This window comes from Halichoeres trimaculatus, unplaced genomic scaffold (assembly GCF_033239565.1).
Source record: "Halichoeres trimaculatus isolate MK-OKI-2021-1 unplaced genomic scaffold, fHalTri1.1 fHalTri1_scaffold_2, whole genome shotgun sequence".
Lineage (NCBI taxonomy): Eukaryota > Metazoa > Chordata > Actinopteri > Labriformes > Labridae > Halichoeres > Halichoeres trimaculatus.
Genome location: NW_027437180.1, coordinates 40,841,359 through 40,858,689, shown reverse-complemented (window position 1 = coordinate 40,858,689; position 17,331 = coordinate 40,841,359). Strand labels below are relative to the sequence as shown.

At 38.3% G+C, this 17,331-nt stretch overlaps 1 protein-coding gene across 1 annotated transcript in view; it reads left to right on the top strand.

Moving 5' to 3' along the window:
• Positions 1-1,093: 1,093 nt before the first annotated feature.
• Positions 1,094-17,331, top strand: part of slc24a2 (solute carrier family 24 member 2) — a 29,963-nt gene continuing 13,725 nt past the window's right edge. Inside the window, exons 1-2 of the mRNA XM_074694504.1 lie at positions 1,094-1,165; positions 12,719-13,839. Coding sequence (XP_074550605.1) covers positions 12,919-13,839 — 921 coding nt within the window. The 5' untranslated portion in view covers positions 1,094-1,165; positions 12,719-12,918. The remainder of the gene's footprint in view (positions 1,166-12,718; positions 13,840-17,331) is intronic.

The window sequence follows — 17,331 nt, the reverse complement described above, 5'->3', positions numbered from 1 at the left end:
GGGTCACATTGTTAAACATTAAAGTTTAAGAATATAAGATGAGATTAAAATAAAAATAAAGCTGTAGTATAATGAGATAATAGTTGGAAAAAGAGGACCTTGAGTTGCAAAATTTAAAGTTGAAATAAAGTCACAATTTTACAGGATTAAAGCTGGAAAAATGGTACCATAAAAATTTTATGCTGGAGAAAAAAAATGGTAATATTAAAGATTAATGTCAAAATAAAGCTGAACTGCAACAAGATAAAGAGAAAAATAATATTTTTTTAAAGATTGAAGTTGAGATAAAGTCGGGGACATGTATAGATTTCAGTTAAAACAAACTGGTGATGTTAAAAGATTAAAGTTTGAGATTAAAAAAAATGCAAGGTTGTGTGAGAATGAAGTAAAAATAAAGCTGTACAAAAAAAGATAAAAGTTTGGAGAAAAAAATCTTTGAGTGTTGAAATTAAAACTTAAAAAATAAATAAATAAATAAATATATATATATAAATAAAATACAACAACAACAACAACAATAATAATAATAATAATAATACCTTTTATTTATAGAGAGCTTTATAAAAACTCAAAGACACTTCGCAAGGCAAACAAAGAAATAAAAAAGAAAGTTAAAAACAGAGACAAATGTACAAAATACTGAAACTGTAAAACACATGTATAGGGGGAAAAGATAAGGAAAAAAGCAGTTAACTGGTGCAAGGAATAAAGTCGCAAGAAAATAAGTTAAAAGCTGAAATTAATCCCTTTTCAATGGGCAACTAGTTTAAGGCGCATTACCGCCACCTATTGGACCGGAGTGGAACAGGAGACTGAATTCTGTTCATTAAGCCAGTTTCTCTCAGGTGTTCCAGTGTGAGAGCCAAATATGTAGAGGGCTGTTTTTTTGTGTCTGTATCAGATAAATTCATACACACTTTGGAAACGTGAACCTTTCTAACGAACCTTCTGTTTTTGGTAAGTGGAGCAGTTTTTTATTTTACCCGCCAAAGAAGGAACGAACAGGAGAGGTTTGATCACAGGCCTGATTTCAGACGAGCTGCAGCTGGGGGCTCACGTGCACTGATGAGGTGGGCGTGGCCAACACACAGAAAGAAGAAGAAGAAGAAGAAGAAGAAGAAGAAGAAGAAGAAGAAGAAGAAGAAGAAGAAGAAGAAGAAGAAAGGTAAGGGACCTTAACAAGTAAAAAAACTAAAAAAGCACAAAAAGTTCAGGTGTGAGCATGTCACACCTGAACCACTAGAGGGAGCTGTGTCTCTGTGTCTGAAGCTTTGTGAATAACCATCTGTGTCATGAAGGAAGCCTCCTTTGTCATCAACTCTTGATATTTATCCAGAATTATGTTTTTATCTCAATTAATGTTCAGCATGTATAAAAAAAATGACACCAACTCATTTAGCTACTGTCTCTCCCAGCATGCTTCAGTGCCATGAGCTGAACTCTTCCAGAGAGCTGAGGATAAACGGCCCTTTCAGTTTGTAGTTTGACAGTTTTTAACGCCAGCTCCTGCAGCTGCTCTCAGAAATGTGAGGAGGAACAGCAGCTCCACAGTCTGCAGAGAGAAACGTGTCACATGAGAGGAAACAGGTGTGAGTCTGTTACTGTGAACGTCAGCTGGTGTCAGTCTGGTTTCAGATCACCAAGCAGCACCTTGTGTCTGTATTTACATCAGTAATATTCTGATATCTCCTCAGCAGCTGGTCACACAGGGTAAAACAGGACTGGAGCTCCTTCAGGTCTCAACAATCCTCGTTATTTTAGAAACCACAGGAGTACATGAACTCCTGCTCCAACCAGCCAGACTCTGTTTGCTTCACTTCATGAAGCTTTGTTTCATATATTTGTCAAGTCAAGACGTAAAAATCATAAAATTAAATCTGGTAAGGATACAAATACATCAAAAACAGCTTGGGCTTGCTTCTGTTTACTGCAAAAACTGAAATTTTAACAAGTGTAAAAGTCTTACTTAAAAAAAAAACTGTCTCATGAGATTTAATGAGAAACTTTTAACTTAAAAGTCCAGAACATTTATTATAATATTAGATTTAAAGGTAAAAAATGATGTAAGAGTTGCATAAAAATCATTTTATTCTTGGCAGATTTTTTTGCTCTCCTTAAGCAGTAAGGCATCACTTTTTTTCCTTTTATTAACTTGAAATAATGTTTTTCTGGGCTTGTCAGGTTCATTTTAAGTCTATTAAGTAAATTTTAATAGGACAAATAGGACATGAACTTCATTAGATTTCATTTTTTTTAATGAAAAGCAATGTTTTGTGACCCCCCCCCCCCCCCCCCCCCAAAAAAAAAAAAAATAAAAAAAAATAAAAAAATAAAATAAAATAAAATAAATAAAATAAATAAAATAAAATAAATAAAATAAAATAAATAAATAAATAAATAAAAATATAAATAAAAATAAAAAATAAATTTAAAAAATAACTAAATAAACAGACAAATAAATAATTAATTAAATAAAGATTAAATACAAAATTAAATACAAAATAAAATAAATAAATAAATAAAAGTTGAAAACTTTGGTAAGAACAGTGAAATTTCCTTGACTACAGTTGTCTTTGAAATTCATTGATGTCTTCCTAAAAGGAACATCTCTCGCCTTCACCTGCTCCAGTGCTCCCTGCATTGTCTCCCAGTATCATGTAGAATTAAAAATAAGTATACTGAGAACCTCAGGGAGGGGTCTCCTGCTGGTGCCCAGAGTCAGGACTAAACACGGTGAGGCTTCATTCCAGTTTTATGCTCCTAAAATCTGGATCAGTCTTCCAGAAGATGTGAGACAGGCCTCAACTCTGACAATGTTCAAAGCCCGGCTGAAAACAGTTCTGTTCAGCATAGCATACAACAACTGAAAGGATTCTATCTGCACTCTCCTCTTTAATTTAATTAATCATTTTTAATGTTTTATGATGTGATTTTATGCAATGATTTTATTTTGCCTATTGTGATTTTATTTTATGTTAGCTGTAAAGCACTTTGAATTGCCTTGTGTATGAATTGTGCTCTACAAATAAACTTGCCTTGCCTTGCCTTGCCTTTTAAACGTCTTATAGACTAGAGTAGAATAGAAGTTTTTCCACGCTGGACATGAACACAGCTTTGCAGTTTATGTATTGAGAAATGAATATGATAAATTGAAAAAAGTTGAGATTTAATTATCAAACCAACTGATATTTTCTACCACATAAACACACATAAAAATGCCAAAAATTGCTCTCGTTAAGTACCAATACCAATTACCAGGTACCGGGCGTCTGTACTGTATCGTTTCAAATGTGAAAGGTACCCATCCCCTAAGCGAATGTTTAAGGTGTTAGCTCCACTAGCCATGTCTGTGAATAGCATGATGCTACTCTGCCCTCTGGTATTCCCTCTGTTGCTGGGTTAGCACAGCTAGCTCGTCCATCTTATTGGAGATAGATCTTACGTTCCCAACAATGACAAAGTCCCTCCTTAGCTCTCACTGCAGCACCAGAACATCGTTCTCATCTCCTTCTCTTCAGCTCTTGGGGAACATTGGGCCTAGCACCAGTTAGCATCAACATGCTACAGGCTGCTAACAGCTGTAATCGTATGTGTAACTAATGCAACCCTGGTTACATGTAAGATCTCCTGACACACAGGGACAAATAAAGTGAAAAAAGAGAAGAAAAAAAGTTGAAATAAGGACAAAGCTCTTGTTTATTTACCAGGTTTACTTTTATCACGTTGACCTGTGAGAGCCCTCACATCTTCAGGTTGTAAGCTTTTTGTTGTTCTTCAGAAAAAAAGCAGATCTTAGGGACTAATAAGTAAAAGAAAAGAGACGTGTGGCTGGCAGATCATTTTTTAGGCAGTTCAGGCATCTTATCTTAAAGTAAGAAATCATTCTGGTCGTGTCTGGTGAATGTGGCTAAATTAAATCACAAAAGAGTTTTAAGTATAGGAATCAAACCAAGAACCTTTAGCAGTGCTAACCACTGTGCTGTATATGTTAATTTATGTATATATTTCTTTATTTGTATGTTTCTGTCAATACAACTGCTAGCTTGTTCAGTTTCAGTCTTTGCTTATTGATTGATTGATACTTTTATTTTGAAAATATGCACATAAAACTTAACAGCTGCAAAAGAAGATGAACAAAAAAGTCAACAAATTTCAGGAGCAAGCATTTTTAAATGTGTAAAAGAAGAAGTGTACGTGTATTTACTCCTGCTCCTGTGTGATTGATTTGTTTACAGTCATAGCTGGAGTCATTCAGAACAGATCCTCATATTTCGTCTCTGTTCGGCCGTATCAGAGGAGAGCTTCCCTCTATCATCACTCCTAACTCCTCTCCTCTTCCTGTTCATTCACTCCCATCCTTTAATCGAGCGCAGGAATCACCCGAGCTTACCCAGCTCTCAGAGCGAGGGTCTCTCACCCACAACTTAGCAGCTATTTCAGGGACAGGCTTTAGCCGCTAAGCTGCTGCTAAAGCAGGCTTCAGCGAGGGACAGGATTCAGATCTGCCTCTGTGTTTTCACTGCCTCACCTGTGAAAAGCCTCCTCTCACCTTGCAGCTTGATATGATATAATGGGTGCTGCCAATCGCTCTCTGCTGCACAATCACGCTGTTATGAATCCTTTTTTGCAACCGTTTGAGTCCATGTGAGGCGGCTCATCTTTCAGCGGTGACCCCCAGCTCTCTGATGTTGAATTTTACGACATCTTTTTAATGTTTGTAGCAGAATGTGGTTAAAAACTCACCTGGATTGTGAAGTAGGGAGTTCTTCTGCATGTCAGGAGACTTATTTTTGCTCCTAGTTCTGCATGCGATGTACCTTGGCATACCTTGAGGACAGGTCAGGTTAGCCTGAGGGGTTATGTAACAACTTTAGCCTCTCCAGAACCACAAAGTCCCTGATATAGCAGCTATGGCCCAAATACAGAAACCCTCCCTGGGTAAAGGTCTGACACCTCTTCACCTCCCTCAGTGTCACCTTCACTGCAGCGCTGCCTCGCTGTCCAACACTGGGACAGGCTAACTCAGTGAGAAACGGTGCAGGACGTTACAGAAAGCTTTGTTTATTTCTTCATGGGTTCATAGAAACATGAGCATATGGCAACATCTTAAACCTCTGCACAGAAGTTCAACCTAAGCCTGCTCACACTCAGAGGTTAAAGGAGCTTTAAGGTGGTCCTGACAGGCGCAGAAACAGGCCGCCCGTAAGCCAGCCAGATCAACATTTTGCTCCCAAGGGAAAGTTAGCGACCCGCTCCATTAAGTATGCTCCGGTTTAATTGGATAAGAGCAGTGGGAGGTGAGAAACGATGGGTAGGTCTGGTTGGATTTAATCCCAGCTGGGTTACGTAGCTGACGCTGCATCAGTCTCCAACTTTTTTATTTCTTTCCACCACAGTGGTTTTATTCAGAGATGGTTTGGTTTTTCAGAGGGATGAGATTATTTTTCAGAATCGTTTTGTTTTACCTTTGGTCTCACAGCAAAAAACCTAAAACCTAAAGCTTAACAGGTGCTAACATCTAAGTTTTAGCAAATATATAAAAAAAAGTTGTATTAGACTTAAACTGAGCATATTCTCCTGAAAGGTCCAGGAAAAAAAATGTCTGATATGTATTTTTATTCATTGATTTATTTATTGAAAGGGGTTTGGGAACCTTTTACACGTAAAACAATATGGTACTGATGGTCAGTACCTGGTAAGTGGTATCAGTACTCAACAGTACCAATTTTTGGTACTTCTAATCCAATCCAATCCACTTTATTTATATAATACATTTTAAAAAACATTTAAGTTCAGCAAAGTATTTTGCTTCTTCTGTTTTTATTCATTTTAATTTGTTTTATGTCTTTTATATTGCTCCTTGTCCTTGACAAATTCATTTTACTTATGTTTTATGTCTATTCCTTTATCTTGTATCTTATTCACTCTCTTGTACAGCACTTTGTTTTAACTATGGTTGTTTTTTAAAGTGCTTAACAAATAAAGTTGGATTGGATTGGATTGGAAAGTGCTGCACGGTAAAAATAACATGTAAGAATATCAATAAAAGAAATACAATCAATTAAAATAACACAAAAAAACAATTAAGAGTCATAAAAAACAAAGAGGTTAGGACCATAAAAGACATAAAAGGACACGGATCACACAACTCTCGTGCTGAGTTAAAAGCCAAAGAAAAAAAATGAGTTTTAAGACGTGATTTAAAAGTCGTTAGAGTAGGAGGAGTTTTTATTTTGGGTGGCAGATCATTCCACCATGAGGTGAAAGTGATTAGCAGACCTCAGGGACCGTGAGAGGGTGTAAATATTTAAAAGGTGTTTAAAGATGTACTGAGGTGATGATCCTTGAAAAGATTTAAAAACAAACAGTAAAATTTTAAAATGAATCCTAAAATGAACAGGAAGCCAATGGAGGGACTCCAGGATCAGGGTGATGTGCTCATGTTTTATATGTGTTTATGTAGTAATAAATATTAATGTGCTACATAATAAAATCTCAAAGATTTCTAATTTAATACTTTTGTTCTTTAATGTTTCATCTTGCAGTGGTGTGTTCATGTCCAGTTAGGAAAATCTCCTACTCTTTACTTCCTCACAGTCACAAGAATGCATCTAGGTACCAAAACATGGCACTGTTTGAATTAAATTAATTAAAAAAAAATAATAATAAAATAAAAATAAATATATATATATATATATATATATATATATATATATATATATATATATATATATATATATATATATATATATATATATATATATATATATATATATGGGAATATATACAACACATTTTTAGGTACCCTGAGGCATAAGGAACACATGAAAAAAGTTTTATGGTTCTATCTTTACAAAATCTACACAGTCCTGCACCTAAAATAAGCTGATTTGATTTTTAGGACGGTTTTTGCTTCTGTTCACATTTTTACTCGATGTGGACTCAATTTTCACTGCAATATGAACGTCTATACTTCTATGAGGTCAGGAGAACCAGGGCTAAAGGCTAAAAACTGTGAGGAACTATGTACAAAACACTTTTTTCAAGTCTTGGATCAAAGAAAAGTGAAGTATTCTCAGTTTAACATGCTCTGAACACACAAACTGTTGCTGATTGGTGCAGAGCAGCCCCAAGCTGAAACATGACACCAGGAAGATGGAAGAAAATTTTCAAAGAATTCTTTAGATTTAAATACAGGACAAATATTGATCATTCAGGGCTTGTTTGATGCAGTAAAGAGTGAAGAATTATCTGTTTTTTACAGAATTGAGCAAACGGTTGATTTTCTGTAGATTTTCAAAAAGGACGTGTGAATAAACGAGATGTGGACGGCAGTCCCCTTAACAGTGCGCTCTCTCTTCCCCCAGGTTCAAAGCATGTTGCTAGATGAGATACATTCAGGGACCGTCGGAAATTTGAAAACCTGACGAGAACACCACTTTTTTCATGTAGGACAAACGGTTTGTAAATGCCAGACATTTGTTAATAAGTGCGTCTTTGAACGCCTCGCGGGTTTGGGATCCAGATCAATCTGCGTTAATTTTTATGACGCGTTAATTTGCGGTGTAATTAATTAATCTAATTAACGTGTTAAAATGACAGCCCTAATAAATATATAAATACACACACACACACACACACACACACACACACACACACACACACACACACACACACACACACACACACATATATATATATATATTGATGTCAATGTTGGGCACAGTATTGATCAATATTTGGGTAATGAGGTCTATACTTAAGTTTCAGTTTCTTTTCTCTACATGCTCTCCTCTTAATTGCTCGTGTGCTCATGGCTATCTATCTATCTATCAATGGACAGATAGATAGATAGATAGATAGATAGATAGATAGATAGATAGATAGATAGATAGATAGATAGATAGATAGATAGATAGAACTTTGTAGTTTCTGCTATATAAACAGAAATTTGTCTTCGACATAGCTCCAAATAAGAATCGAAACACACTCAAACACATGAATCTTGCTTTGAAATTGGAAATGTATTGTTTTCCATTTCATGTCATTTAGTTTATGTGTGAGAGGAAGTGTGTTTGTAAGACCACGTGTGTGATGTGGCTCTTTGTAGTACTATGGTAATTTTTGGGGCCAAACTGCATATCAAGCTGTGTCAAGATGTTGAATTATTTGACACTTGCATGTAACTTTATGAAATTTATGTATAGATATATCTTTATTCGTAACTTTTAAATGAATAAATAAATAAATTGAAAATACTTTGAAAAGAATAAAAACACTTACTGAAAAAAAATGACACAGGCTTTCATGAATCAGAGAGTACAGTCTTTGAAGACCATTTCTACCTAAAGACATGTAAACAAACAAAGGACATGTGTTTGACTTTTTGCTGGTCTCTGCAGGTTTCCTTCATTCACAGCCAGTTGTTTGGGAAGACGTCACCCTGCTCGTGTTGCGCATGTCTGTAATTGGCTTTTGGAGCAACAGCTGCTCCTGAATCTGCCACTTGCAGCCAAAGCTGAAGAAGCCACCGTCACATGCTGACGCGGCTTCGCTCTGTGAGCCTGAGAAGTGTGCGTATGAATCATCCACGCCATGTTTCCCTGAGGGAATGTGTCTGAGTGTTTACAAGCTCAGGTCGCTACCTGATGGTGAGCTCACCAGGAGGAAGTAACGAATCACATTTCCTCCAGTGACTGCTCTGAATACGAGCTGTCCATCAGCTCTCAGAGGCTGCAGCTGATTGGCTGATGGGCCAGGGATGAGGTGAACTAATGTAGAGGAGGAGAACAAATCACAAACGGGGCTTTCACAGGTTGGTCCCTCAGGTCAGTAACTGCTCAGAGGAACATAGATGTACTAAAGCTGACCTCAGCTGTTAAACAGCAGTTTACTGCCAATAATTTACTGTGAAATTTACAGCTTTCTTTTTACAGTGCAGAACAAGTAAATATAGCTCATAGTCTAACAAAACATTTTTATTAACTTTCACTTGCTTAGACTTTAGATTTTACTGTGAAAAATGTAAAACTAATGGTATACTGACCTATAATTTAACACATTTACCTGATAAGTCCAGAAATATTTGTCTGGTTTAAGACATTAAAAGACAGAAATTACACCTCAATTTCTTCAAAAATTATGTTGATAGAGCCAGGAAATTTTGCTTATCTGTTTTGTTTTTTTTAATTAAGAATTATGCCTAAATACAATTTTTTTTTCAGGCGGCATTTTTGTCTTCTTGTATCTTGAAATATGACATTTTTCTAGACTTTTTGGGAGAATGTGGCTCATATTAGGTCAAAAAAGACAACTTTTACTAAAAGAAATAAGACAAGCACTTGTTTAGATTTCAGCCTTTCTACAAAATAGCTTAAGTTCAGTTTTAAACTTATTTTTTTGAGACACATTAATCCGACAAATCCAGTAATATGTTTTATTTTAAGATACTCAAAGAGAAAAATGATGCCTGAATTGCTAAAAAAAAAAAAAAAAAGAGGAAAAACTTGCAGATGGCATTAGCAAAATTGTACAAAAAGGGAAAAGGGCTTCTGGGAAAAAATGGAGCTCCAATTTTTTTTCATTATTATTTAAATTTATTATTTTTATGAGATTTAAGGCAGAATTCTGACCTTTTTTCTCAGAAAAATAATAATCTAAAAGATATTGAACTGTGTTTTTTTCCAGTAGCCCCAATCCTCTCCTGTAAATTTGTATTTATTTATTTATTTATTTATTTATGTATTTATTGAGTAACTATTTATTTAATTATTAATTTTTTTTTAATAAAAATATATTAATAAGAATTTTTTCTTCCTACTCTTTTCAATTAATTAATTTTCTCTTTGAATATCTTGAAATTAAATATTTATTTTTATAGACTTTTCTGGTGATTTAAACTCATTTAAGGTCTAAGAAGAAAATAGATTTTTAATTTTTGCAGAGCAGAAGTGACAAAGCAAAAATAAAATGTCTCATTTTAAAATATTCAAAGACATAAATGGTTTCTAAAACGCTTTTAAAAAATCTGCCAATGGGGAAATAAATGTCTTCTTCCATAATTTCTTAAATCAAGACTAATATTTTATTATACACGTTTTTTTTTTACTCTTTTGTTTTTTAATTTCTGGGGATAAGACATTTTTTTTCTGGTCTTGTCTGCTGACTGTAGCTCATATTAAGGCTGGTATGGATTTTTCTTATTATATTTAATTTTGTTTATCATCTCTTTTGCTGCTGTGTGTGTGTGTGTGTGTGTGTGTGTGTGTTACATCACGGTGTAATGAGGATACTTTTCAGAGGCTCTGAGACCAGCTCTATGATCTGATGGCCCAGCAGGCCTCCTCCCCATCAACCTGTAAGCTCCTCGTGTAAGGCCCACCAGCCCACGTGTGGGGATGAGGAGAAATGAAGCATATCTCTGTTTGAGGGAGGGGTCAGGCGTGAGTGGGGGGGTTGTCAGGGAGGGAAGGAAGGATGATAGACTGCGCTGATCCTTGTTCTTGGACGTAGAGCGAGAGAAAAGACAAGGAGGGGAAAGGTAGACAGGAGAAGAGGAGAGGGGGAGGAACCTGGAGGAGGAAGGAGGAGCCCTGGGTCCTCGGCTCCTGTCCTGAAGTCTCGGAGCTCCACTTTGGCTGAGGGAGGAAAATCTCACTGAGGATTTACTGCTGGGACCTTTAGCCTCCTGGACCCCTGTTTGCTGGGATTCACTTTTCTGGAATATTCTCTCAGAGACTCTGGACCTGCTGCCTGCCGGAGTCCTCTCAGCTGATCGGGAGTTTTCAGAGTGTGGTATGATGGAAAAACTCTGTTTGTGTGTGTTTTAGTGGAGCTGTGCTGTGTCTTTGTGGAGCCATCCTCGTAGAGTCCAGCTCGATCCTTTAGGGTGTTTTTATAACCCGACAGTTTGTTTTCTAAAGTGTGAAAGAGAAATGTGTAAAATACATTTAATATGCACAGATTACACTGGGATTATCAGGAGAATTTGTGATGTGTCGAGTCCAAACTGCCGTTAATCCCACTGAAAACTTCTGCATCCACTGATGATTGAGTTAACAATTCACTTTTCATCTTTGTCTCATTCTCTGATGTTTCATTTGGTTTCTACTATTTGACTTTGTGCAGTGGCATCAGTGTGCAGGGCCTGAGGCTAATCTAAGTATATCTTCTCAGGGATTAAATAGCTTGCTAATGAGCTTTCACTAATGTCCCAGCTTCACTTAAAGGAGAGATGTCACTGCAGGTTCTCTGTGCAATGTCAAGAGGGCTACAGCGCTTCGACTGATTGGTATTTATAGCTGTGCATGAATATGTAAGAGACTGTGGGACGGCACGTTAACGCTGACTGAGAGACTGCTTTAATCTCTTATTTTAACGTTAAAAGCAGCTTTTTTATCCAGTCTTTCCTTCAGGGAATAAGAAATTGAACAATGACACTTTAACATGCAACAAAAAATCAAAACCTCAGAGTGAAAAAAACTGAAAGTATTTAAAAGACACTCATTTTACCCCATTATTAAGATTTTACAGTAATAATTCAACATCTCAGGCTTTAAAAGTGCATTAGAAGACGTTTAATGTTGCTAAAAGAGTTGTATTCTCTTTTTGCACTTGTTAAATTTGTTAAAAATGCTTTAAGAAACTTAATTTCAGAGTACAATATAACCTAATTTTTGCAATCTTTACAATATTTTACTGTAAAATCAGCTGTAACTTACTGGGAAAGGCCTTTGGAATATTACTGTGAACAGCAAAGGATTGTGGGGAATAATACAGCACTGGCAATGTAAATAAAGATGCAGGAATGACTGTGAATACTTTTAAAGTAATTTACATTCAACTTGCTGACAATAAATAAGTAAAATTTACAGCCCCCTTTTTACAGTGTAGTTTTGGGGATTTTTTTTTTTATAGTGCACAAAAAATTAATAAATGAATAAAAAAATAAAAATAAAAAAACAAAAAATAAAATACAATAAAAAATGAGAAATAAAAAAAAAATAATAATAAAAAAAAAATAAAAAAAATAAAGAAAAACATAAAAAAAAAATTAAAAAAGGTTAAGTCACTTTTTGAAATATATTTCACAGGAATCTAGGAGTGACCAACCTTTTGTGATATTTGGTAATGGCATAGCTATACATCCTATAAACAGGCAGAAAATCAAGAACCAGACTCTTATAAACCCTTTCAGGACTTGCCTGTTCCTCTACACTGCAAAAAACTGAAGTTTAATCAAGTGTTTTTGCCTTATTTTAAGTAAAAAATGTCTTTTTAGACCTTAAATGAGCCACATTCTCTTGTCTAATCTAGAAAAATGTCATATTTCAAGTTATTTAAAGACAAAAATGAGGTCTGAGTTGCTTGTAGCAAGTGGAAATATCTGCCAATGGGGTTGGAGAAAAGTTGACTTGACCAATCTGACTAGAAGATATTTTTTTACCTGCTACAAGCAACTCAGATCTCATTTTTGTCTTTTGATATCTTTAAATGAGAATTTTTCTGGACTGGTCAGTTGAATGTGGCTCAAATGAAGTAGATTAAGGCAGTTTTTCCTAAAAGTAAGACAAAAACACTTGCTTAGATTCCATTTTTTGCAGTGTTACCAAAGATTCTCTGTGCAGGGACATCAGGAATAAAAAACAGGATCTTCATCACTTTGCTTCCTCCTCTAACGTTGAAACCTGTGTTGTTTCTTCTGTCCCGTGTCTTGCAGAGAGCATTATGAGGAAGCCTTTGAATGGGCTGGATCCTGGAATCAGACTGGGGGGCTTCCATTGTGTTTAGATTGGGGACCAGCATGCAAACAAACCGGTGACGCGGCCTCTCAAACCCCCGCCCTTGGAGTCACCAGATCCAGCAGCCCAGCTTCGGGGGGGATTCATCCGCTCTGCCTAACAACCTGCGCCAAACACCATGGATTTCATGCTACCCATAAGAAGTCGAGGCACGATGGCTCCCTCCGGCGCCGAACCTCTCCTGGGCCGCCACAGTAGCTGCGCCAGGCATCGCTACCAGGGCATAAAGAGGAAGCTGCGGCCCGGACGGATCCTGGGCTTCGTCATCAGCCTGGTGGTGGTCTGCACAGTCTGCTCATGGAGTGCCTTGTCGCTGGTCACGATGATGACCAAGGATCTGGAATCGGCTGATGAGGGCTCGGCAGAGGCAGCAGTGCCCCAAAGAACTCTTCTACAGCACCAAAACCTTTCTGCAGCAACGCAGGACACACCGATAGCCATGAAATCATCCGAAATGGAGATGAATCACGGGGACTACCCGACGGACTTATTCAGCGTGGAAGAGAGACGCCAGGGCTTCGTGGTGCTTCATATGTTTGGCATGTTGTACATGTTCATAGCCTTAGCTATTGTCTGTGATGAGTTCTTTGTCCCTGCACTCACGGTCATCACGGAGAAGCTGGAGATCTCTGATGACGTAGCAGGAGCCACCTTCATGGCAGCGGGTGGCTCGGCCCCAGAACTCTTTACCTCTGTCATAGGGGTCTTCGTCTCCCACAGTAACGTAGGTATCGGTACCATTGTGGGGTCTGCCGTCTTCAACATTTTGTTTGTGATTGGGATGTGCGCCCTGTTCTCCAAAGAGGTGCTGAACCTCACCTGGTGGCCTCTGTTCAGAGACGTCTCCTTCTATATCGTTGGCTTGCTCATGCTCATCTATTTCTTTTTGGATAACGAGATTTCGCTGGGAGAAAGTATCAGCCTGCTGATGTGCTACACCTGTTATGTGACGTTCATGAAGTTCAACGCCAAGGTAGAGCTTCTCATCAAGAGGTTGTTGGGGAGCAACCAGGTGGACGAGCTGGAGACCGCGCCCAGGGTGAGCTTTCATGTACATTTCCCACCAACCCAATGATCGCTGAGTCGATATGTCCAACCTTTGGTCCACCACCCATAAACAGTCCATCCGTCATCCATCATCCTGTCCAATTTCATAGACCACTTCCTGTCCTTTTCTCTAGGCCATAATCTCTCCAATCAACCATCCATCTTAGCTGTTTTCCCAGGTCTTCTCAATTACACATTGACGACCCAACACAATCTCGAATTCCTGTCAAAGTGAACTTCTCACGAGTTACTAACTTTATACCATGGTCAGTTAGCTTCCTAACCACCCCCATGGACCATCCTTTTTAGCAGTTTTCCCAGGTGTTCCCAGTTTCACATTGACGACCCAACACAATCTTGAATTCCCTGTCAAAGTTAATTTCTCAAGAGTTCCTAACTTTATACTACTGTCAGTTAGCTTCCTAACGATGCTAGTGGACCATCCATCTTAGCAGTTTTCCCAGGTGTTCCCAGTTACACATTGACGAACCAACACAATCCTGAATTCCCCATCAAAGTGAACTTCTCGCGAGTTACTAACTTTATACCATGGTCAGATGGCTTCCCAATCATGCCAATGGACCAGTTTCTATCCTAGGTGGGGGACCCCTTCTTACCAGTCTAAAAACTTGGGGTCCTCATTTCCAGGTCTGTGTTAAAGGTGTTAAACCAGAGTCCTGAACAGACAGAGCTCTGTCAGGCAGCCAAACCCTGCTGAATTCTCCTCTGGAGGGATATAAAGATTTGTCTTAATTTACCACCTGTGTCGCTCGGACAGTGCCAGACACAGAGCAGGACTCTGGCCTCCTGGTGCTGACTAAGTCCAGGGACGGGATCTGAGAAACTGTAGACTAGAGGAACAGGATAGACCAATTTGATAGTCAGGCATCCGTAACCCCTCCTCCATCTCCCTGTTAGCACCCCTTGTCTTTGCCTTGACTTTGGGCAAATTGCCCTCTTTGGAGCTCTGAGTGTCGTCTGTCCTCTAATTCAGCTGATTGCACCGGTTACCCACTCAAATGTTGATTACTCTGGTTCCTCTCAGTTAGCTCAGAACATTCAGGAATAAGAGACTCTTCTGGGAATTTATCAGACGTCTTGCAGCTGCAGCACCGTTTCTCTGAAAGGCACAGTTTGCACCAAAAGAAGCTCATGGTCGCGGCTTGCATTGCTCACACTTGTCCCTTTGTCTGTTCTTATGTTCTGTGTGCAGTTGGAGTCAGATCTGTTGCTCTCTGATGTTGTAATCTCGTACGGCTCTCAGGTGACCACCGCTAAAACTTCTGTAGGCTGATCTTAGAGCAGCTTGTCTGTAGCCTAGAGTGACATCACCCATCACCAGGTCTTCAGGGGCGTATACAGTGCTTTTCCCGTAACAACACTTTTTCTGCTTTTTGATCTTAAGACATGTGCACAGAGTCTTTCGGTGTCATCTCTCTGTTTTTATGCGAGAGGCTCAGGCCAGAGGAGGTTGTCACGTTTTAGGTAAGAGATGAGCTCATTAGCGCTGCTCTTAAATATGGTCCTATCTGCGGCGAGGCTCCGCCCCTTTAGGGCTTAGGGAATTGTAAACAAGAAGAAACTGCTTTAAAAAAATACTTTTATGTCTTTTTTTTTTTTTTTTACATCACTTTCATAAAAATACAACAAAATCACCCATTTCACATCTTAATTTGTATTTTTATTTTAATTTCTTGTTTATTTTTTTACACTTTTTTTTTTTGATTAGCAAATTTTGCTAAATTTCTGTCAACCTCAGGCGAACACAGGCTGTTCATTTCATCATTCAAAAACAAACACATTTTTCACTCCAGGCCCCCTCGTGTCTATTTTTAACCCTGCATTTTTGTCTGATTCAGCCCTTGTCTCCCTCATTCTGAACATCTGAACTCCCTCCTGTGCTGTGTAGTTGCAGAAGCTCTGTTGACACACTTGCCCTTCTGGGAATCAGCTGTACATATATCAAGCTGCCTCATCTCAACCCAGGAACAGCTTTCCTCTTTCTACCATCCAGCACTTGATGTCCAACTGTCTTGCCCTCATGTGTCGGTAGCTGCCAAATAATCCCTCGGGTTAATTCTCCTCAATCCCATTAGAGCCACTAATAATAGTCAGATGCTCCCTGGGGGAGCAGGAATCAGCAGATCACCGGGAGAAAAAGACCCTTTTTCTTTCCTCGGTGTGCAGCCGCGCTCGTGACGTGGCGTTGTGTGAGTTTTCTGATTTTTTCGTGGATGTTTTTGTGGATTTTAGGGGAGTTTGATGCTTTAAGCGTTAAGTTGAAGGAGGAAGACAGAAGATCTGTTGGTTTGCTCGGCGATGGCACTAAAGACGACAATCCTCTCTGATCCCCTTATCAACTGCTTACCTGCAGTGACGACAGCAAACATGCAGCCAAGCTCTCCGTCACCCAGTCTCTGCAGGACGCTTATGAAATGTCTGAAATCTCTTTGCAATCATCAGAATCAGACTGAGACGAACTCTTCACCAACATCTGTGGTTTTAGCATCCGTCCCAGTGTTGGTGCTTTTCAATGCATCCCTCAACAAACCACAGAAGAAGACGTGCAGAAGCCTCATCTTTCAGTAGAGATTTTTTGTTTCAGCACAAAGCTGATCTGACCAACACGCCCCTGATGAGCAGCTGGATGCTCGGTGTTTTGCAGACAGACAGAGAAACGTCATCCATCATGGTGACCTGTGAAGGTTGCTGCAGGACTTCACACGCAGGCTTGAAAATTACCAGTCTAAAAGTGGTGATCTCTGCTGATTAATCCTGGCTAAGTCCCACAGCTCGGAGAGTCAGGTGGACGCTGCAGAGGCAGACACACACACTCACACACCCTCACATACACACACACACACAGTGAAGGTGGTGTGATTGTGCTTTAGTGGTGGTTATCATAAGGATGGAGGAGGAAGTTTGGTGTAAATAAAGGGTTTTAGGATTCCTCAGGGTCCTGGGAGACCAGAGACCCTGTACTGCAAAAAACTAAAATCATATCGAGTGTTTTTGTCTTATTTTACTTTATATGAGCCACATTTAACTTATCAGTTCAGAAAAAATGTCTCACTTTAAGTTATTTAAAGACAAAATGAGGTCTGAGTTGCTGTAACAAGAAAAAAAATCTGCCAATGGAGCAAAACAAATTGGTTGTTCCTCTAAAGTCAATGACATAAATAAAAGGGGTAAAAATAAAAGTAGTTGCACTACATGGCCAGACCAGCAGAGGGCAGTGTTTTTGTCTTATTTCAGGTTATCAGTCCAGAAAAATGTTTTGTTCCAAGTAGTTATGAGATAAAAATGAGGTCTGGATTTCTTGTAATCAGAAAAAAAAAATCTGCCCATGGAACAAAAATAAATTGCGAAAAAAAATTTGCTTGGAACTTGAAAAATGTCTTAAAACAAGTAACTTTTCTCTCACTCCATTGGCTGATTTTTTTTTTTTTTTTTTTATCTTGTTCCGAACAATTCAGACCTCATT